Raw genomic sequence first — 22553 nt, 5'->3', positions numbered from 1 at the left:
GACAGAGGTCAAGAGCTCTCAAAGTGCTCAGGGCTCATCAAACTATGTGCGAGTTAGCTCCATATAGGACACCAAAGAAAGTCTAGGGGAGACTGGCTTAATAAAGCCCCAGCCTTGGCAGCAATTTCAGGTAGCGTGAACACTTTTTTCAGGAATCTCTGTCAAGTTGAAATATGGATATAACATTGATTGTAAAATATTTTTCCTGCAAATATATTTTGATGGGGATCTTGACTACTAGCAAACTACTCCATTGTGGAAACATAAGAACTACTGGCATTACTACACTAAGATCTGATTCAGTGTCCATGATTATCTCTAGGAGTTTGCCAATAACTTCAGGAAAGACATGATCAGAGTAGGAACGTCAGTATTAGTTATTCAAGACTTTGCCGTCCTAAACAAGTGTATGGACATTGGGTGTTCCCACCTGTTCTGCAGAGCCATTGATAATACTTCAACATGTTAAAAACCTGTGACTGTTTACAGTACAACTTAGGTTTGCCACACAACTGTAGGAGAATCTGAGGAAATCTCTGTGTGTAATAGTGACCTTTAAAAATTAAAGCTGTATTTAATTCTTTGAGTTTTAGTGTTCCTTGAGAGCAGTAGAACATGTGGGAAGTGGATTATTACAGGTATCTATGTAGGAACGTCAAAAACTCTAATCAGTACAGTGTGATAACATCCTTTGTGTTAATTTTTGTGACTTGGTCTCATTTCAGATGAAGTGGCTATCTGTCCTGCCCCAACAGTGTATTTTGCTGATGACATGTCTCCTAATGGCCTTGGAAGCTGTACCTATAGACATAGATAAGACAAAAGTCAAAGGAGAAGGCCACGTAGAAGGAGAGAAGGTAGAAAATCCAGTAAGTGTAACAAAATTTATCTAATTAAGTATTTTTTCCTAATTGTTAGTAATCTGGTTATAGCAAACTCCATTCCTGAAATTTAGATGTTCTTTGCTGGAGTTACTTGCAGGAATGAAACTAATATTAGCCCGTATTGTCATACAGTCTACCATCTACTATGGTGAGGTTCTGTTTAAATCTGTTCTTTCTCATTTTTTTTCCCATGAGCTGCTGAAGGTGAGGTGTCCCATGCAAGGAATTCCCCAATTTACAATAAGAAGAACTGCTTACTGTTCCACGAGGACTTCTTTCGAGCAATTGAGTGGTGACTTAGGAAATTCCACTCAGTGATTCCTGTTCAGTGTTTCAAATAGAACAGTAATGAATGAATTGCACTGTTTAAAAAAAAAAAAAACAAAAACAAAAAAACCAAAAACAAACCTACAACTGTATTAACATGACAAATGCTTGTGTAGGACATGGATTCCTAAACACTTTTCTCCTCTTCCTTGTCAGTTGCTGAAACAAATGAATCATAACAATAAGTTGTTAGAGGGCAATGATGCAAATCAGAAAAAATGAAGATACGTAAGAGAGTAATGCCCGTGTTGCTGATATTTGAGTTTCAGTTTAATCATTGTATTTAAACAAAATTAAATGTTTGGTAGTATATTCTTTTCTCAATTTCACATTCTTTTCTTGAAGGATACAGGACTTTATTATGATGAATATCTCAGGCAAGTAATAGATGTCTTGGAAACAGATAAGCATTTCAGGGAGAAACTCCAGACTGCTGACATAGAGGAAATAAAGGTAAGTACAAAAAAAGGAGTTAAATTAAGGTTAATTAGATCCATAATCATAAGCCATGTATGTTGTATTTTTTCTTTCTTTTCTTTTTTCATACTCTTCTCAATTTTTGTGAGCTTAAATTTCCTCTCATTTTTATTTACTTAGGTATTTAACACTTACTAGATCTTTGTCATTAGTTAAGGGACAGCTGAACTTCTGCTCATTAAAGAATATCCCATAGCATTTAAAAAAACCCAACAACATATACTTGAATGCATAGTTTCTGCCTTCTGCCTATCTACTAAAAAGCCAGTTGCAGACTTCATACAGGCAGGCGAACCTTCATGTACATCAAAACACCTGCAATCGTAGCTCTCACTCGCTGTTGCCTGCTGAGTGATTTGGAACCCTGTTTTGTATATAGAGGTATATCTGCCTTCTGAGACTAAGATAGTGTGTCACAAATGAATATGATGACATGGAAGAGAATTACAAGAAAGTGAGATCTTAAAGTCTGGGGAAATTGAGGAGTTGTGCTAGAGGTAAAGTCAGTGTATATAGGAATAAAATAGACCTGGCTTTCTCCACTGCTGTCTTGTCTTTTGTGCCAATCCACATAGCACTCTCTCCAAAACCTCACAACATTCTTGTCTTTTCTACTTTAGTTCCTGGCTCTAGGTGGTGGCTGTTCTGCATTCCTTTTTATGAGCTAGAAATTCAGCAAGGGACAGGTAGGAAACAGTCTAAAGTGATAGACTTAAAGAAGAGATCCTACCTTTTGCATTTCATGTTATCCCTCATGTTGCCATTGGCAGCCTTTGTCTCCTTTTCCTTCTGTGCTACATCTAGTGTAACGCTTGAAGGTTACTATCTGTTTCCAGATCCTGATAAATATTCTTGCAGTACACATTGGTGGCTGTTGCTATGCTTGTACCTCCTCTCAAGTCTTAGAGCCATCATCAAGTGGATGAAGAACACAGCACTTTGTGTGCATCTCACAGTTCTTTTGAACTAATGAGAGAATATTTGATCAAGAAATTTGTCACTTCTTAAACATTATTAGGTATTTCTGCTTCAAGGTCATGCTTTTGCTCTTTGGAGGAGCAAGATACTTAGAAATTCTCTTTTCAGAAAGCTTTTAGGATTCGTCTTGGGTTCTACAACCATAGGCTTAAAAAAAAATTTGAATCTGCTCTTCGAAAAATTTTGAGATTCTTACAGTATGGGCTACAGTATTGCCAAAGACTGCTACTAGTCTGCTGTCTTGCAGCTGATGTCTAATGGGAATCCTAAAGGCTACTTTATTCTAGTTTTTATAGACTTTTGTTTTTTTCACAGAGTGGAAAACTAAGCAGAGAGCTTGATTTAGTAAGCCACCATGTGAGAACACGGCTGGATGAACTAAAAAGACAAGAGGTAGCAAGATTAAGAATGTTAATTAAAGCTAAAATGGATTCTGTTCAAGGTAAGAATACGAAATTTAACTAGGCGAGTTAACAGATGGGATTGTGTTGGAGAGGTGCCCAAAGTCCATCAGTTATGCTTTGTTTGTTGTCAACAATAATGACTGTAAGCTGAAAGTGAGTGTCCTTTCCGAGCTGGCCTAGGGCCAGTAAAGACCCATCTTTATAAGAAACTGGGGAGAAAAATTATCTGTATTTTATAAATAACTAAACCTGATTCTGGCTGTGGATTTTTCAGATACTTCTAATCCTTTTTCAACGTCTTTTTTTTTTTATTTTTGTAGTGCCTCAATTTATAGTTTACTCACTGAGAACTAGTAACATAGTAGGTCTATGTTTAGGAATACAGCATGAATACATAGCATTTCATGTCTTTAAGGGTAGAGAACAAACTTTTTTTTTTTTACACTCAGTTAACACACAAGTTTTCCTTTTTCTCTTTTTAACCCCCCATTCCACCAATTAGAGTTCTTGTACAGATTTATAATAAACATCAAAGAATTTAGAAGATTATTTTTCTTATTTTGGGGGCAGTTTTAAGCTCCTGATTAAAGAAAAGCATTTGGAGTGAAAAAAAATCTCTGTAGCATTTTCTTAATGGCTAGTGAAATCGTACAAACTCAGGCAATTTCTTTTAATGAATAAAGTATACAGGTTTCTAATGATTCTAATTGCTGTATGTGTGTGTGGGAAATGGTGCTATGCCTTTCTATTTCTTATTACTGAAGAATTTTTGAAGTTTGCATTTAGAACTAATTCTGTAAATTTCTTAGTGGTTTCTTGTTGAAGAGAATTAGTTGCTCATAAACAAAGATCCTAATGATGGACTGCATGATCTTGTTTCTGAAATGCTGTTATTCACAAAGAAGTTGTAATAAAAAGGGCTTAATTTGCCTATGCAGATTATTTTATTATTAAAAACCCTTGCAAGTTATGTGGAAAGATCCCACTGATTTGAATAGGTAATGTATCAATTTAAAATACTTCAAGAGTAAGGACCTATCTTCTAGGCTATGCCACATTTAGAGGTGGCAAGCAGACTGAAGAAGTATGCGTGTGCAAATACGTGTTTATGGGGATGTTACTAGGGTCAGGAAAGCATCAGACTAATCTGGGAAAAAAGATATTTACAGTGTAGTACCTTTCCAATGAAGTCTTTAGGTGCTACCATAGTATAATTAATCAATAATAATATAGAGTTGGCTGAGGGCTTCAGATCACCTTTCTGTCCTTTGCTGTCTTTTAATGAAAGTTCTAGTCCAGAGAGTACAGTCCACTGGTAGCTAGACAGTGCAGACTAGCAGTAGCCCCTCCACAGGAGTCAGTGCATTGCCTCACATACCTGCCAGACCCCGTGTTCATCTTCCTCAGGCAGCTTTTTAGCTGCCAAGAGCCTGGTCTCATGCTCCTATTGCAGGCAAGTGGTCCAGTGACATCATGGTGACACTCACAGTGAGCTAGTTGACGGCAGCTAACGTAGCTGATTGTGTATATAGTGATTTTGTGTATTTTGAAAGTTTTTAATTCTTCAATGGACTGATTACTTCTAGCCCTCTCTACTTCCATAAATAAAGAGTAACTAACAGTGCATGCTTTAGAAAAATAATTACCCCTAACAGATCAGGTCTGTTACAGTGTAAGTGTGAGATCTTACATTTGGGAAAGAACAAGAACAGATTATTGCAGTTCAAACTATTCAGATGACTACTAAGATGTGAAAATACTGGGAGTGGAAAAATATTTTGTAAAGTTTATAATCAGCCCTGCCAATGAGCACTTCACATCACATAAAACAAGTATGGCCAGATTATCCATAAAATACAGCTGCATCTATACACCTAGGCAACATCTTGGAACATGTACAAAAGAGCATTCTATAGTAACAGCAGGCAGAGCTGTTTGATTTCCTTTTATTTGTTCCATTAATCTTTTCCCTATAATTCCACTTAATATCTTAGCCTATCCAATCTAAAAAAAAGAAAAAAAAGAGAAAAAAAAAGAACACAAACCCTCCTGTTTTCTTCCCTCAGATGGATCAGGTTTGGGAAAAAAAAAAGAAAACAGACTTGAGATTATATTCTGCATATATTCAGTCCTGATCCAGATGTGCTTTTAAACATTTTCACTAAGATCCTACTAGACTGACCAGTACAGGACAGAATAATGTTAGGGGTTGAGTCTCAGATACTACAGTAATGTGTCAAGTAAGTACTGTCAAATAGAATGAATATTTTCCCACAAATATAAGAAATAGAGGAAGATGGGTTTGGGGGCTGGTGGGGTTTTTTGTTTGTTGTTAGTTGTGTTTTTTTCAAGCCGATTGTTATGCTGCTAAAAATGTTTCAAAAACAGGCTAAGGCACATATGTTTCAACAGAAATTGTGATCTCACCAAGGAGGAATGATGGCTGAAATCTGCCCCAGCCAGTGCTTGCTGGTTTGTGATAATACAGACACAGCATTGAGTGTAAGACAGATAGTTTGCCAAATAATAACATGTTGAAAATTGTGTTTTCCGCTTTATTAAAAGAACTAAAATATTCTTTGGTAAGCCATGTAGTAAAAGCTTGTAAAAATTGTTATACATAACATATCAAAGTGTATGCTGCTTCAGATAGCATTAGCAGTCAGAAACCATGGTAACAGTTAGAAAAGCCTGTTGTAGAAATGTGTTTTGTTGTTAGTGCATTGGGTATTGATATTGTTGAGTATCATTCCTATCATAAGGAAGAGAGAAATGTTTGCAGCTTTTAGACACAGGACCTGACTCTCCATTGTCCTGCACTTCTCATTTTGCACAAATGAAACTTGAATATCTGCTTCTCTGATTTGATACAATTTTACACCCTATTGTACATACATCTTTGGCCAAACACAAGTCATTTGCAAAAAGTACAGGGCAATAGAAGAGTCAGACTTCTCCCAGTTCAGGGAAAAGATGCAAGTTGTTAGCTTTGGTACTCCGCATAACTTCAACTTTCTCCATAACTTCAACTTTCTCATTTATAAAAAAGAGAATAAAATGTTTTTCTTAGTTTGTGAAGCTCAAATTGATTGTACTTTTCCTTGCTGAAACACAAGCCTTAATTTGTGCATGTTAAATTATTGTGTGCAATGCAACACTGACACATCAGAAGTAATATAGTGCAAATTGCCGATAAACTTCAGGAAAAGCAACGTTAGAAGTGTTGCTGTAGTTTCCTCCAACAGTGAAAAGATTACCCAGTTCTCAAGGAGCCTCAGGTACTTACAAGGCCCAATGAAAGTTTTTAACTTCCTGATCTCGCTTGATTTCAAAGTTATTTTAATGTTTTACATTTGTACCTTGTTCTTTCAGATACTGGCATAGACCATCAGGCTCTCCTTAAACAGTTTGAGCACCTGAACCATCAGAATCCTGACACGTTCGAACCTAAAGATTTAGATATGTTGATCAAAGCAGTGAGTGCTAGATATAAACTACTGTGGGGGTTTTTTGGTATTAATTATTATGCTTTTTTTCCTCTGGTAAAGGCAAACCCTTTTATATATACACCACTTTTTTATAGAAGACATACAGTTTTCATTTTCAGAAAAAAGTCAGTTGTCTCCATTGCACACTTGAAAACTGTTGTCAATGTGCATTATGCTGAAGAGCCCATAAATTTTGAGGTGGCATCTTAACAGGACTTGCGTTCATGGGCCAGTACAAACAACTCCAGGAATAAAACACGCCTTTCTGTGAGCATTTAAATTAGATGCAGTTTTGATAGGGGTACATTTTTCCCAAGTGTATTTTTCTGATTTCTAATTCTAGATTATTTAAGCATCTCGCAGCATGACGCTAAAAATCATGCCGAAACTAGCCATTTGAATTTTGGGTCAAGCTGCAAATCCACAGCAGAGTAGAATTTAAGATATCAATGTTAGAAATTGCATATGCTGGGCATGGCATTCAATGTCTCTTTAGCAGATTCAGTATCAATCATAGGTGTGGGGGACTTTTTCAGTCCATGTTTATTAAGGGAGTGCAGTTAAGCTAAGCATGGCATGGCTTTTTTTAACTGCTGGAAAAAACACGCTTCCCAAGGGGAAAAAAAGACTTTAATGTCAGATATGCTTTAGGGAGCACTGCATGTCTGACAGAAGAATTTGACAGTTTTAATATTTTCAAAGTAAATGGAAAGATAACATATATATTAATCTTCCTGTAATTTCTGTGCATTTTTTTTTACCCTTGGAAAATTTTATCTCCACTTTCTGTAAAATTATTTTTTATATAAATATTATAAAGTTTCTTGCCATTTCTGAGCATCACTCCTGGGAAGATTCTGGTTGGCTAGGAGAAGTATATCCTCAGTGGGGCAGTTATTTCCCTTTCATATTATTTTTCCTGTCTTCTCATTTCTCAGCTGAGATATCGGCAGAGTGTAGTGGGCATTTTAGGGAGTCTGTGCTTTGAACAGGCATTGGAACAGGCTGCCCAAGGAGGTGGTGGAGTCGCCATCTCTGGAAGTGTACAAAAAACGTGTGGATGTGGTGCTTCAGGACATGGTTTAGGGGACATGGTGGTGCTGGATTAATGGTTGGACTTGATGATCTTAAAGGTCCTTTCCAACCTAGTGATTCTGTGATTCTGTGAAATTGCTTTTGAAAAAGTACAGTGAATCTGAAAATTAAAATGTAAATAATGGAGAGACTGTATCAGGTATGAACATGTTCCTTTGCAAAAACTACCAAAACATCCTTTACTACCTTGAGCTGTCTGAAAATGATACACCTCTCAACTCTATACAAGTACTTGTCAGAAATCCTCCACTCACACCCTTTCTCTTCATATAATTGTGGGGTTTTATTTAATTTGTATTAAGCTACTGCAAACTAACTCCCATTATTAATGAAGGCACTTTTTTCATTAAACGGTAGGATAAGCTACAAATGTTCTTATTCTGAAATAATCAAGGAGTTAATGGCACTATTTGAAGCTGTGCTTAATTAGTATGGGACACACTTGAGTTAGTTTATTATTAATTGATGAGAATGGACACCTTGATGCCTTCTTACAGTACTGTGTAGTTGCAAAAATTGTCCAGCAGTGAACACTTGCAAATTAATTTCTTTGAAAATAACGAAGTAAGGAGGGATGTTTTTGCATCACTGTCACATGAAAGGAGACACCCAACTAGTCTACCTTATGTTTAAAAGGAAAATGGCACTATGGCCAGCCTTGCCCACAGATCTGAACGATACAGTGTTTTTGATGTCATATGTGGTAACATAATCTCATATGTCTATATATACCTATATTTTTAGGCCACAAATGACCTGGAAAACTATGATAAGACCCGCCATGAGGAGTTTAAGAAATATGAGATGATGAAAGAACATGAAAGGAGAGAGTATTTAAAAACTCTGGATGAAGAAAAGAGGCAGCGAGAAGAATCCAAATTTGAGGAGATGAAGAAAAAACATGGAGATCACCCTAAAGTTCACCATCCTGTAAGGCCATGATCTTGTTCTTACATGATTGGGTGGAAGCTTTCCTTTCCAGAGAGAAAAAGCTAATGAAGAGAAGGGTGTATCTTGTTTGTTCTCAGCATTTGTCTCTTCTTATTGACATGGGAGCAGAGTGTGGGAACAGTGTTGAGAGCGTTACAAAACCCACTATGTATACCCCCATTTTTTCTGTACAGGTATGCTCTTTGCTGGCAGAATTATTATTTACAAAGAAGCTAAAACTCAGGAGGAAGAAGCCAGAATGGTATTCAAAACTGTAGGGATGCCTTTGTGGTATGCCTGACGTGCAAGGAACTGCGTTACAGCACTTTTTGCTCTAGAAAAGCGAATTTAACTCCCTTCAGCTATTGTTTCTAGATGAGTCTGTGTGGCCATGACTGATGATTACAGGTGTTCTTTTCCACAGAATATGCATGTCCTTGACACTCCCTCTTCCCTGGGCCGTTCTGTCTAATGAAAGTATTAGACCTGATCGAAAGGGAATTAAAGAAAATTCCATTGATTCCATTTGCAACATGACTAACTAGAAAACAAAGCCTTTCAGAGAAACTGTAGTGCAGAAAAATTACACTTAATCATTTTTTAATAGTTTTTCTTTGTAACTAATCCATAGGGAAGCAAAGATCAACTGAAAGAGGTGTGGGAAGAAGCAGATGGACTAGATCCTAATGAATTTGACCCCAAAACATTTTTCAAATTACACGGTAAGAGGTTTAGTTTAATTTAATGAACAAGTGAAGTGACTTTCTGTTACCTTCTGCTGAGAGTAAGTTTGCCTTATGCTAGGATGGAGTCTTATACCTCAAGCAGCTTTTATGAATCTGAAGAGTATAGAGGAGAAAATATTTATGTTGTTGTTTGTAAGTTAAACCCCATTTAAAACTTTGCAGTAAGAAGTTGAAAACGAAGTTTTGTTAAACTACTCATAAAATCATACAGCCAATAACCAGTAGTGATTGCTCAGGGAAGTATGGGTGCTTAGAGGGCTCTCTATAACTTTGCTTACACACTATATACTAGGAATAAAATCTCAGAAGTGTGTGTGGGAGACCCTGCTTTTTCATCATCTCTGCAGATAAGTGACAGACTCCCCTGATCTTTGGAAGGGTCGTAGAAGTGCCAAGCCTCTCCAGAAGTTGCAAGATTGCCTTAATAAAACGAAAACCAAAATGACCCCCAGTCCTGCCTCTGTATTTCTGAGCAGTGTGCAGCTAGAAACAATAAAATAGTAGCAGAGATGAGGATGCATCTCAATGGGCATTTTGCTTTAAATGTGATTATATAAATGTGTAACCTTATATCCTGACATTGTTAAATGCCTCATAGTAAAGTACCCTTAAGCAGATCGTGGCTGACACTGGGCTGTGAAGGGTTGAACGGTACACAGAATTTGGCTAATCCCAAAGATGATAATTTAACTGAAGAAAAGTGTTCTAGCTTGAGTCTGAACTTTTATCTTGGTTTATAAAATATAGAAATATGTATTATAGTTATTAAACCTTATTTCTTCTTTCTAGAAAGAGATCTTAAAAGATAGTTTTGATAATTGGTAGCTTTTTTGTGCAAATCTTACCAAAACAGAAATAGCTAAATCTACCGTTTGTCTTAGAGCTTGGTATATAAAAAACTTCCAAACAATTAAACAAAAATATGGCATAACAACACTCATTTGAAGTAGACATTCTCTTTCAATTTCAGAGGTAGTATAACAATATTCGGAGTAGAATGTAGGATAGAAGATGGATCATTAGTTATCAAGTATTCTCCTCTTTGCATTTGTCATGAAAAGTCATTTTACAGTGTTCTCAAGCACTGTATATTTATATAGATTTTCACATAATTCTTTAGGTTTCTTGGAGAGTCATACTGTTGGTTAACAGAGTTTTTCTACAGATTTTTGTTGCTCCTGAATCTACTTACAAATTTAGTTGTTCTCAGCAATATTTTTTGGCAATTGCTCTCTGCGCAATCCTGTTGTGACCTATTTCAGTTTGCTGATCTAAGAAGTAGGGAGATTGCTACAGACTTGTCCAACCAACAAACTAAAACAGTTCAGCCAGTGCCTGATAAAAACCTAAACAGAAAAAACAACCTATGTAACCAGGATCTCGTTAAATGAGGTTTTTAATCCATGTGAGATGTGTGCGTTGATACTTAGTCAACTCATGGAGAACTCTTACATGTATAACTTTCTGTACATACTCAATTTGTATTTTCAACACTTCTTTTGTAGATGTTAATAATGATGGTTTCCTGGATGAGCAAGAATTAGAAGCCTTATTTACTAAAGAGGTAAAAAAAAAAAACACATTCAAAAACTTAACTTGTTTCAGGAAATGGTTACAGGGATGTCTGTATTTTTTCTAAGTATATCTGGGGGCTTTGGACTACAAATTAGAGTATTCGTGCCAAGTTTTGTGCTAAAGTGTAAAAGCATATCAGCAGGGAAAATAAAGTACTTGAAGCATAGGACTCGGACACCAGAGACCTAGTGCTCATATATTTCTCTGCCACAGGCTTGTCTGAGATTTTATAATTAATCTGCAGGATAGCTATACCTGTATAAATTGCAATGCAGAGAGCTGCACTCCTGCTCTGGCTAGATGCAACCTGGTAGAGGTTCGGAAGCTGGGTATCTGTCTTCATTCAGTGCTAATCTAAAGTCTTAAGATTTGTTGAGAGAAAAAGGGTCATGATTGTGCGCATTGGCTCAAAGACAGCACGTTGTGGAAGCAGCTACAGAAATTTCACGTGTTTTGTATCCAGCTAGTTTGGAGCACATGTACATCTAATAAAGTAGTCAGGCTCTTAGTTTCTTTAAGCTTCAGTTCGTTGTCTATGAAAATGCAAATATTAGTATTTCTTTGCCTCCCAGAGGGGTAATGATAGCAATGTACTGAAATTCTACAGTGATGGGAATTGCAGAATCAGTGAGTAAATGGAGGGCCTTGGTCTTCATTTTTCCAGTAGGTTCTGTTTTGCTACAGCAGAAAAAAAAAAAACCTAAACTTCCCATTCAGAGATCCAGTACTATGGCTGTCAATATCTAGTCTTATAATTTTTTCTAGATTTCACAAGTCAGGGAGGAAATACGCTATACAGTGTATATAGAAACTTATAAATTCAAGCTACTGTGAACTTCTGAATGAATTAAATTTGCAAATACAGATTTCTAACAATACTTTGCCATAATCCTCTCTAACACAATGAAGATATATGGCAGTCTTTTTTGACAGATATGTCCCACCATTTTGCAGTTTTGTAGTTTAAAAACAAATAGTTTGGGGCCTTAACATTAATTAGCAAGTGAAGCTAAATGACTAAGAAAGCTAAGTAGAAGCAAATAAGCATAAACTCATCAGAAGGACGTTGTGCAAGAAGAGAAATGGACTATTAAATTAAACACTCTATTTGTCTTGTGATATCCTGAATGCTTACAGGGTCAGCTGCATGCTTTGGTAACAAAGCTACTCTCTCCTGTTCCAGAAACCACATGAAACTCGGCCTGCTTTGAATCAAATGTAGGATCAGACTGTGCATGCTGAGGTCAATTTTACTGTAATGTCCACAGCACTGAATTACAACAGACCACATGAATTGACTGAAAACTTCATTCTTAGCAATGAAAGGCTCACTTGTTGCTTAAATACTATGCTAAAAGATGAGAATTAACACACACACACTCTCACTCTGTTGGAAAAATGGTGAACTCGTGTTTTTAGCAGCATCTCGTGCTGCTGTTCCAAATATGCTGTCATTTGAATGAGCAGCCCCTTCTCCAAACTAACATTTGCTAATTTTGAATTTCAGCTGGAAAAAGTTTATGATCCCAAAAATGAAGAGGATGACATGGTTGAAATGGAAGAAGAAAGGCTGAGAATGAGAGAACATGTAATGAATGAGGTGCGGAGTTCAGTAGAGCTGCTGATTTCCTTCTATGTTCAAGAAATACAGTCCTCTCCTCCTAACATGAAGGTTGTCCAAATACAGCAGAAGGGGACAACCTGTCACACTGAATGCTGTTTGTGCTGGGATTCATATCAAGTTACAATTCCCAAGCCCTGTCCCCATACTCTGACATAAATGCCTGCTGAGTAGTTTTTATTTAGAAATTCCAGAGAAGGAATTGTGCTGTAGCCCCCATCTTTTGCAGATACAGAGATCAACAGAAATTCCCTGTGAATTTTGTGTCAAACAGGGAAGACTCTAAATGTGCTTGTGCACTTGGCAAATGGGTAAGATTTAGGTGTGACCAGAGGGAATAGAGCAGTGTCTTCTTTCATGTAGCTCACCTTTGTCCATTCAGAAGGGAGCTTAGAGCTCAAGGTATCACCTATGACAGTGAATACCTTTACTAGTTCTGATAGGTTTTCAGCTCAGGAGACAGAGGAAAGGGAAGAGGATGTTTTGAACCACCATGTTTTTCACTTGTATCTTTTCTGTATTTAACATTAATCCTTAAGCTTGAGGAATGGAGCGAGCCTGGTCTTCTATTAGTCATAAAGGGAAGCATTTCCTCCCTTCCCCTTAAAGGATTCTGACACAATTCAGTTGGGTTTTTTTGATGTTTTGAAACCTCCCTATCCAACAGTGGAGAGTACTCTGACTCACAGTTACAAAATTATTACCAGAAAGCTGCAAAACATTTTTCTCAAAAAAAATCATGCATACCATTATTAGTGTTGGGGCTGTAACCACAAATAATGTTTCCAATAAAGCCAATGGATTTTGAAGTAAAGTGTGAGAACTTACTTTTTATTTCCATTTTTGTTAAGCTATGTATGAGCTTGTGAGAGAAGTTTTCAGAAGATGTTGCAGGGACTCCCTTGGAAATGGGACAGTTCAAAAATAGTTATATTTTAACATATTTGCATAATGAAATTAAACATTAGCTCCACCAAAACCTGTCCTTTAGGTTGAGTTTAATTTTTTGCTTCAAATAGGTTGACATCAACAAGGACCGGCTAGTGACTTTGGAAGAGTTCCTACGAGCTACAGAGAAGAAAGAATTTTTGGAGCCAGATAGCTGGGAGGTAATAAGAATGTGTTCCAAGTGCAACATACTGTACTGTTACCATCACTCTAGCCAGGAAACCAAATGGCGTGTCTCTGACCTTTGCTTTTTTTCAGTCCTGTTCAGTACATGTGTGGTTAAGCGCCTTAGCTAAATGCGATGTACAAAATGTAGCAGACTAATGTAATGCAGATGTAATCTTTATGGTCCACACACCAACAGGCAAGGTCTTGCACCACCCTGTGGATTCTAGAAGAGCTTTTTCCAGATGCTTTTCAAACAGAAATTGGACATTGGACAATCACTTTAAAGGGAAGATAAGAGCTCCTGTGGAAGCAAGGGGAATTTTTTCCTCCTACCTCTAAACCTGTAGTAGAATTTTGCTGAGAAAATAGCTGAGAAACGGCTATCTTGCTGTTTCTTACAGTGAGTGTACTAACCCTTTACCGTGTCACATCTGGGTATTTTAGCGTTGTTTAGTGAACTGTACATCTAATAATAATTTCAGTGGGAAGGTAATAAAATATATATGCATTCCTGTGTAAGTATTCACATTTGTATGTATTTTCTTGCAGACACTTGATCAACAGCAGCTCTTCACTGAGGATGAGCTGAAGGAATTTGAAAGTCATATTTCTCAGCAGGAAGATGAACTTAGAAAGAAGGCAGAAGATCTTCAGAAACAGAAAGAAGAGCTACAAAGGCAGCACGACCAGCTTCAGGCTCAGAAACAAGAGCTTCAGCAGGTATACTTACAAGAACAGAGTATTTTTTTTTTCTTTTTCTTTATCCTCATATATATAACAGCTCATGACAATTCCCAGCCCTGGAGCATTCTTTACCTTGATTTCTCATATGAGTCCCAGCTGAATTCTAAACTAACGGCACCACAGCAAAATATAATTTAGTACTCAGGATTACAGCAAACAATGCAAGCATCTCAACTCAGTAGCATACCCATTAACAAAGATTTTACATAGTGACTGCAAAATTTCTTGTAAGTATATTCATTTCTGTCACATCAGAAAAAGTTGACAGATTAAGTTTTTCAATTGCAGTATTTTATTTTCCACCAGGTTGTAAAACAGATGGAACAAAAGAAACTACAGCAAGGAAATCCTCCTGCAGGACCAGCCGGAGAACTGAAATTCCAACCCCGTATGTATCTTTCTGTGTAGATACACAAACTTTAAAATAAGATCTCCAAGGTAAATGTTATCCTCTGTGGCCAATTTACCAGCAGTTGGGCACAACGCTGACATGACAAGTTCATTTTAGACAGTACAAATGACCAATTGCTTCAACATCCTCAGAAGAAAATAGCGTCATAATACATCATTGCATTTGCTTATTGGTGGCAACAAAATGGTCAGGTGTATATTATCCTTCTTATCCATAACACATTGTCCATGTTTCTTTTGTGCTTTAAAGGCGATCTGCTCTCCCATACATCCTAACTTAGCTTTTTCTACCCCTCTAGAAAGGTTGAAACTAATAGGGCTTTATTGGATTGTTCATGTGCTAACATTATCAGTAGAGCTCAAGAATGTCTTGACATTCATCTCACACATAAGATTTCAGACTACATCCAGGCAACCTTTTGAATACTGGAAGCTCTTAACTGCTCCTGCAGGGCCAACAGTGGGATTTCAAACTTCAAATGCTGTATTCAGTGATTACAGCTCACTTCGCTGAGTACCCTGAAATTCTATTCCTAAGCCACTCAGTTCTGTGAAGAGGAATAACGAAATTTCAGTACCAGTTTAATTCTGTTTTTCATTTGCTTCAAAACTGCCTGTGGGTAATTTCATTTTGTGATCCTTAGTTCTGAGAGCCTCACTTGCCCTCACCTTCAGTAAAAACATCATGTGTAATAGCAGATGCCCTGGGAGTTGGACTAATGATATGTCTTTTGATACTGGCAAATTGTAACAGATACTGTTCTTAACACGTATATTACTTTATGTAAAAACTTTTTGCAAAGTCATTTAATCAGATGTCATAAGAATTCATTATATTAGCCGGAACTAGTCACTGCTCATTCACTGAGTTAAGGACATCCAAGTAGACAATATTTCTAATCTGGAGGCTACTGGAGCTACTAAAGGTAATTTAAGGAAAGAAAAAAACCCACAAAAATGCAGCTGCAAGTTCTGAAACAGTTTCAGCAAACTATGAAAAGTAGTATTATTCAAAGGTAGGCAAGGGGAGAATGTTTTAAGTATTGTTGATGCAATGAGGAGTAAAATACAGGAGAAAGTTGTTAATTTTTTTTTCCCAAGCTTCCCATATTGGGATTAAAGGTTTCATAAACACATAATATATTTCAGAAAGAACAATCTCCAAGGAACCAGTGTAAGTGAAAACATTTCACAGAAAACAGAAACTACTAGTAATGTAAGAGGAAACTCTGAATATTATAGTAATGCAGTCTATTGGGTAATTTCAACCCAATTTCATTGTTAGTCACGTAGAAAATTCTTGATTCCACTTACAAACCAAAGTTTTGTTTGATTGTCCCTACACTATAAACATTCTTTTAGAAAATTCTCACATTTGGGCCAATTTAATTAAGAAGTTATAAATAGTTTTATTCTTGTTTTACAGCTGGGGAGCACAAAGTTGGAGATGCACCAAAACATCCTGCGGGAGGTGATCAGCCTTTACCCCCAGGACATGTCCAAGAACCAGCTGCTCGAACTGATCAAGTTCACCCTTAACCACTTGTGCCTCAACTTTATAGCATCTTTATTATTTGGGGGTGGGGGGGAGTGGGGGTGGGGTCTAAGGGGGCAGGAAATCAGAGTGAAACATGAACTAACTCTCTACTTTCTTCCCGAGGTTGTAAAATCATTGGGAATATTAGAGATGAAGTATCAATCAGATGTGAATCATAAATTAATTTTCTCTCCAATGCATCAGTGAGAAACACAACAAGAGGGTCATTTAAAGGCTGTAATGGAGGAGGGAATCAAGGAAACTATTAATACTAAAGGTTGCTATGGCCAGGGGACTGAGCTGCTGAACTCTTCTCTTACAAAAAGGGAGGAGATGTCTGCCATTCTGTGTTTAGGCACAAATCGGAATCTTCTCAGAGAGGAAGCAGGGAGCTGGCCTGGATGTCAAGTTAGGTCCAGTTTTAGGTAGAAACTCTGTGCAGAAATGCTGAGAAGCAAAATATGGGGAAATGAAGCCCACAGACAAAGGCCTGCCATTTCCAGCACTACCAAACCCTTTCTTCTTTGAGACCAAATAAAAATCAGATTTCTAATCCTTAATCATGGAAAATTTGCACTTTCTAAAATCTAAACGCAGCAAAGAATTATGTGGAACAGTGAATATTTCTCATGTTTACAGAAGCCTAAGAATTTCACTGTAAGCCTTCAAAAGGAATACTGTACTTCGGCGTATTGATCTGAACCGTCCTCCTTGTTGAGATTAATTCTCTGTAGTAGTTGAATATTCAACTGGCTCTTGGGCAGTACTTTTTTCCCTGTTTCTTTCATCAGGTGCCAGCTGATCTCAAAATTTTGCATGTTATTAAGTAAGCTTTTTATGTTGATGGAAATATTGTGCAAAACAGAACAAGACTCATTGTCTTTTTCTGTACAGATTATCCTACCTCCTATGATAATACCAGATTTTTCAAAATGCACCATATGCTTCAGAAGACTCTTCTCAGACATGAATCTTTGACTTGTTAAGAGTCTCACTATTAACATTTAGTCTTTCAGCAGTTGGTGTAAGTTTATGAAGTGTCCTAAAACAGGGGTGCTACTTGATTATATTATTTTGGTATTGAGCCAGGATAGGTCCCCACTGTTGTAAGCCAGGATTTTATAAGAATAAGTTGATTTTCCTGTGGTTTTACTATTAGTTGAAAAGTTGTGTGATTGTCCTTGCTTGTCATTCATTTCAGACTGAAAGTATCCTAAAGTGTAAGCCCTGTTTGGGTTTCTTTTGTTTGTTTGCTTGGGTTTTTGTGAGTTTTTAAAACATGGCTTGTTCTGATTGCATAATGCTGGCTTTGAACTGATACACACAGACCTTGGCAAGCATCCTTTGCATTTTCTTCCTGTTCTGTGGCTAACTGTTGACAGTGACATTAAAGGAGAGCATTTGGGTTTTGAGCAAAGAAACAGAGGCAAGCCTCTGTTACAGAAAGGTGTTCCTTTCAGAATAAGACTTGAATATTTTAGGCAAACTCAAAAAAGACAGGAGGCAATTACTAATATTTTGTATTGACATTTATGAAGTTTCTCACTCTGAAAAATTTTGATTGATAGAAGCTAGGCATATTCCTTCCATGTTTAAGGCTGCTTTCATCAGGACTGAGCACATTCCTGTTCTCCACACAATAAATAGAACTCACTGCTGAAACAGATTAGGTTTCCTTATCTGTTTCATCTTGTTAGTTGTCATGTCACATTTCCTTCATTTATACCACTCAAACAATTGGACTTCTTTTACCTGTTTTTTTTTGTTCTCTACACAAGTGGTTAACATTTTCATTTAGTTCCCAAAACCGGTGTCTCCACTGTTTGTAATTTCCATGCAATTCTAACATCACTTTGATTATGTCTTTGTCAAGAGACTAAAATACCTTTCAACAACTTCATCTGTCTGTTAAGCGGCCCAGACATAGTTACAGCTACATCCAGACTAACAGTTTCTCAGTGCACAGCCCTGGCGTTGGGGTTGTAGCCTGATAACGAGTAACAGAGCAAGGAGGGAAACAAAGGGGGAATTAACTCAAATGTCATGGAAAAGGTGAGGGGAGATTTTTTTGTATTCTCCCCATCCCACTTGAAAGTTTACAGAGGGCAAATGGTCCAGCCACAGATGACTGTAGAGAATCGAGGACTGAAACCTTTGCTGTGAAGGCATTTCTACCATACAAATAATTTCTTAAGGCTACATCTGCCTCCTAAGAAATGTCATCATTATATGTAATGACGGGCTTTGTAATGTAATGCTCAAGCTTTGGTTTCAGTGCAACCTCTTACATTTTGATTGTAAAGTACTGACTCTCCCTGCTGTTGGAGATAGGCATTTTATCCCCCTTATCCCATTTTCTTTGAAACATACAGAGTTTTGTAAAGAACTGTTGTAACTTAGGTGCTGGACTTGGCTTCTGCATGCCATGGTGTAGCGAGTGCCAGTGGTGACTCTGAGGAAGCCAGAGTTTTCACTTTTCGTTCCATCATGAGTTAGCATTAGCAAAAGTTCCTCGTTCTGCATTTCAGCTAGCCACTGAGGTGCATTCAGTGTAAAACGGTGCACATCTTCCCTTCAATTGCTATCCAATACCTAAATGTTGTTCTTGTGTTAATTTAATTAATAGGCTTGCAGTTTAGCAATATATTACAGCCTTTCTGTTAATTTTTTAATAGTGGAAACACAAAGTTTTTTAAACCTTAGAATTGGTGATCAGGTTTATCTCTAACAATAATCAAGGTTTAGTGGAAGCCAGAGCATCAGTCCTCGATAACACTTAAGTTATCAAACTCCTACTGAACACATCTTAAGTTTGTCGCATAATTGTTTTTGAAACAAGAGCCCAAAAGACAACTTCACGCTCATCCACCCGATTCAAAAATCTCATATGCCTGGGTACCTGTATCACATGTCCACAAAGATAGCAAGGACCGAGTGGATGTTCTTTCAAAAGATTGTCTGTCAGGTCTGGTCTGTCAACAGACAATGTTCACCCAGCACTGTCCCTCTCATCCTTCTCTGTAGAGGAAGGAGATTGTTCTTCAGACCCAGGCTAAAAGAGGTCTCAGTGTGTCACCAAACTATTTGTGTGGATCAATTCTGAAATATGGTTTAAATAAGAGTTATCTCACTGTGAGGAACATCTGCCTTAGACGTTATGCAATGTGCTGAAGTCATGCTTACACATGAAACGTTCAGTAGATCTGTTGTTTTTTAATGCGTCTGTTGTTTTCAATGCTGATGTCATCTTTTAATTGGGTTCTCTCTTCCATAAAAAGAGACTAAAAGTATTGGCCACTAAAAGCATGTTTCTACCATGGTACTGATTTCTCAGGAGCTTTTTTAAGTTGAAGAAAATTACTAAACTAAGCTTACAGCTAAATGAGGAAGTAGAAAGCTATAATAAAGGAAGTAGAAAGCTATCTATGTAAATAAGGGACTGGGATATGGGCACCAGTGCTTTCACCTGTACTCTGCTTTTCATTTAGGAGGTGATTACAAGAAAACTGAATGTAACTTCATACAGACACCAGTTCCAAGACAAAGATGCAGAAATTTGGGTTTGTACTTGGCTGGGATTGTGGTAGGAGGATGAAGGGGTAAGATTTGGTCAATGTTGTACAAATTCATATCCTCCAGTGCAATATATATGGGGGGGGAGCCCCCCCGCTCTGTACTTTGTATAGATTAGTTTTTAACTGGATTAAACTGAAACTCAGCGCAGTGACAGATGTCTAGTGTTTTATTTTAAGCGGGTGGGAAAGAGGCAGGTTTAGATCTTGTCTATATGCACAGCTTTGTATTTCTGCTTAGAGGCCCTTCCTGTATGCCGTTGACTTTCTGCTTTCTGGAAAGATGTGAAAAGGAATTTTATAAAAAGATGTAAGTATCTTGTGTTCTTCCTTGCCACCAGCTGCCTCACTGCAATGGCTATTCACTAATTAGGTACTTGAATGCCCAATTTTATATATTCATAAAAATACAAAACTAACAAACTAAAATGCTGCTGCAACAGCATTACAAACTCTTGAGAACATCACACACTTCCCTGACTTGTTCAAGTTTAAAATGGAAACCCCAGAGAAGCACCCACAGGTTTAGTAACAGATTTTGCTATGGGCTCTTTCTCTTTGCTTACAGATTTTGCCTTCAAATCCAAGTGTCAGCCGTTTCAGGATGTCAGAATGGCTGTGGCAGCGTGTCTCTCTGGGAGATCCACAGGACATGTTGTCATACCCAGCCACATTAGACTTTTCCATTTGATATATGGTGGCATTTTGCAAAAAAAGTGAAGCTCTAAGCTATGGATTGTCCTTTAGTCATGTTTGCAAAAGTAGGTCACAGATGCCAGGAGCTGTCACTAAGGTTGGCCCCAGAAGTACTTTCTTCCTTACGTCCACAAATATCTGTTACAGAAATTAAGAGGTACTTGTACCAAGGTAGTGAAATGAGAGTCCCATCTGAAGATAGCAACACGCACTGCAGTTTAGTTACCTGTCTAAAAATGATTTTTTTTTTTTTACCATAATGGGAAATAGGGAACTAATCCCTCTTGAGTCCTATTATTTACGAATCCACAGATAGCAAATATCAAAACCATCTACAGTTACCCTAATGTTGTTTAATGCACTAAAAACTACTCGTATGCAACAGTAACACTTTTATAATTACACTATCCAATATTATGCTAAATTAACAGCCTGCATACTTGCTGTGTGGTAAAGTACAGCATCGATGAGGGAAAGTACTTTTTTTCAGAGGTACCCAAGTTTCTAAACCCGGTGTGTTTTTCAGTGGCAAATGCAGGGATAGAGCAGCACTACAAAGCTGAGCTCTCCATTCTTTGCACCTTTTCCATCAATTCAAGCAGCTGTTAGTCTGAATGACTGCACAGCAACTGCTGTTCAGTCTCTCGAGCAAACAATTTGTATTTATTCCAATGTGCAGTTCCTTAACACATAACAGCTCACAGCTGGTATCTTCTAAGAAACTGCCCATAGAGGCATTTCTGTCTTATAAAAGGTGATGGTGCATACAATACACAGAGTTTTCCCTCTAATATCCCATTTCCCACCCTGTCCCATTAGCTTATCATTGCTAGTGATGATACTACATTGAGAAGAGGACTTCCATTTTTGAGCTCCCTAGCACCAGTGAAAGTAGGATGGAGGTGCAGGCAGCCCTCCACCTCCACTGCGCATCATACCAAGCTACCCTGCTGCCTGAATTCAGAGCCCACCTAGGAGGAGAGGGTAATTTACTCAGCCATGGTGTAGAGTCCTGTGCAAACTTCTGTGTATGGGAATTCCCACAGTCACAGAAAGACGTTAGATACTTCAGTAGCAACGGGTGAAGTTCCTGAGCCCACGTCCGTTCTACAGGCTGTGCAGACTTTGCCAGTGCATTTAGCACCGTGGAGAAGTGATGCAACGTCTCTTATAACACAACGATCTTTCACACGATCAGCACATACAGTTTCATACCATCTCTTCACTAGAGGGAGCCTAAGACAAGGATTACAGAGCACTTTTAAAACCTAATTAAGAGGCAGTGGTGGCATAATAAAATAGAATGTTGAAAACTGAATAATCCCTCAAAAGCCAAACAACAGCTGCCATGTTTCAAAAGGGTTTGGGGTTTTTTCCCCCTTTTACAATAACGCGTGTCTTACATTACGCCGTTTCCTTTCAGAAGGGACCCTGAAAGTGCAAATGAGCACTAAGCTAATTATGCTCTTCCTGAATGCAGATACCTCTGTACCGTGCTTGGTCTCTGAGCACAGTACACCACAACTGGATAACAACAATATTAGAATCACTTGATATTTAAAAACTGAAGAGACTGACCAGGAAAAGACACTGTTTACATTTATAGCTGGAAACCACAATGCTCCTACAGTAGGATCCTACATGTTAGACAGTGAAATAAGAAAAGGCGATACTGCACTATATCTGCCAAAAATACATCTGCAGGAAACGGGATTATACAGATGCCAACTCACTGTCACTCCTGAAGCTGTTCGGAACAGCTTCTTCGGAGGTAGTTGGTAAGTTGTTTTATATTAGCTTTTTTCCCTAGGAATTCTAAAGGTGAAAATTGCCTCTATAGAGCCAGCTTAGGGACACTAGTTCATTCAGTCTCTGAAGCTCCCAGGGAAGCACGATCACCAACGAATAGCCAAGCAAACTGGCAAAAATCACGCAGTTAAATATGAGAACTG

At 37.7% G+C, this 22553-nt stretch overlaps 1 protein-coding gene across 1 annotated transcript; it reads left to right on the top strand.

Moving 5' to 3' along the window:
• Positions 1-725: 725 nt before the first annotated feature.
• On the top strand, positions 726-16335 carry NUCB2 (nucleobindin 2; the record flags this gene model as incomplete). The annotated part of the gene is made up of 12 exons (XM_082000459.1): positions 726-869; positions 1557-1664; positions 2982-3108; positions 6443-6546; positions 8398-8583; positions 9215-9305; positions 10835-10893; positions 12412-12504; positions 13545-13634; positions 14191-14361; positions 14692-14773; positions 16223-16335. 12 exons carry the CDS (start codon positions 726-728, stop codon positions 16333-16335), a joined length of 1368 nt encoding a protein of 455 aa, XP_081856585.1.
• Positions 16336-22553: the final 6218 nt, after the last annotated feature.

This window comes from Phaethon aethereus (assembly GCF_964289735.1).
Source record: "Phaethon aethereus genome assembly, chromosome: 5".
Classification (NCBI taxonomy): Eukaryota; Metazoa; Chordata; class Aves; order Phaethontiformes; family Phaethontidae; genus Phaethon; species Phaethon aethereus.
Note: the sequence above shows the minus strand (reverse complement) of the source record. Positions and strands in the feature narration are given on the sequence as shown.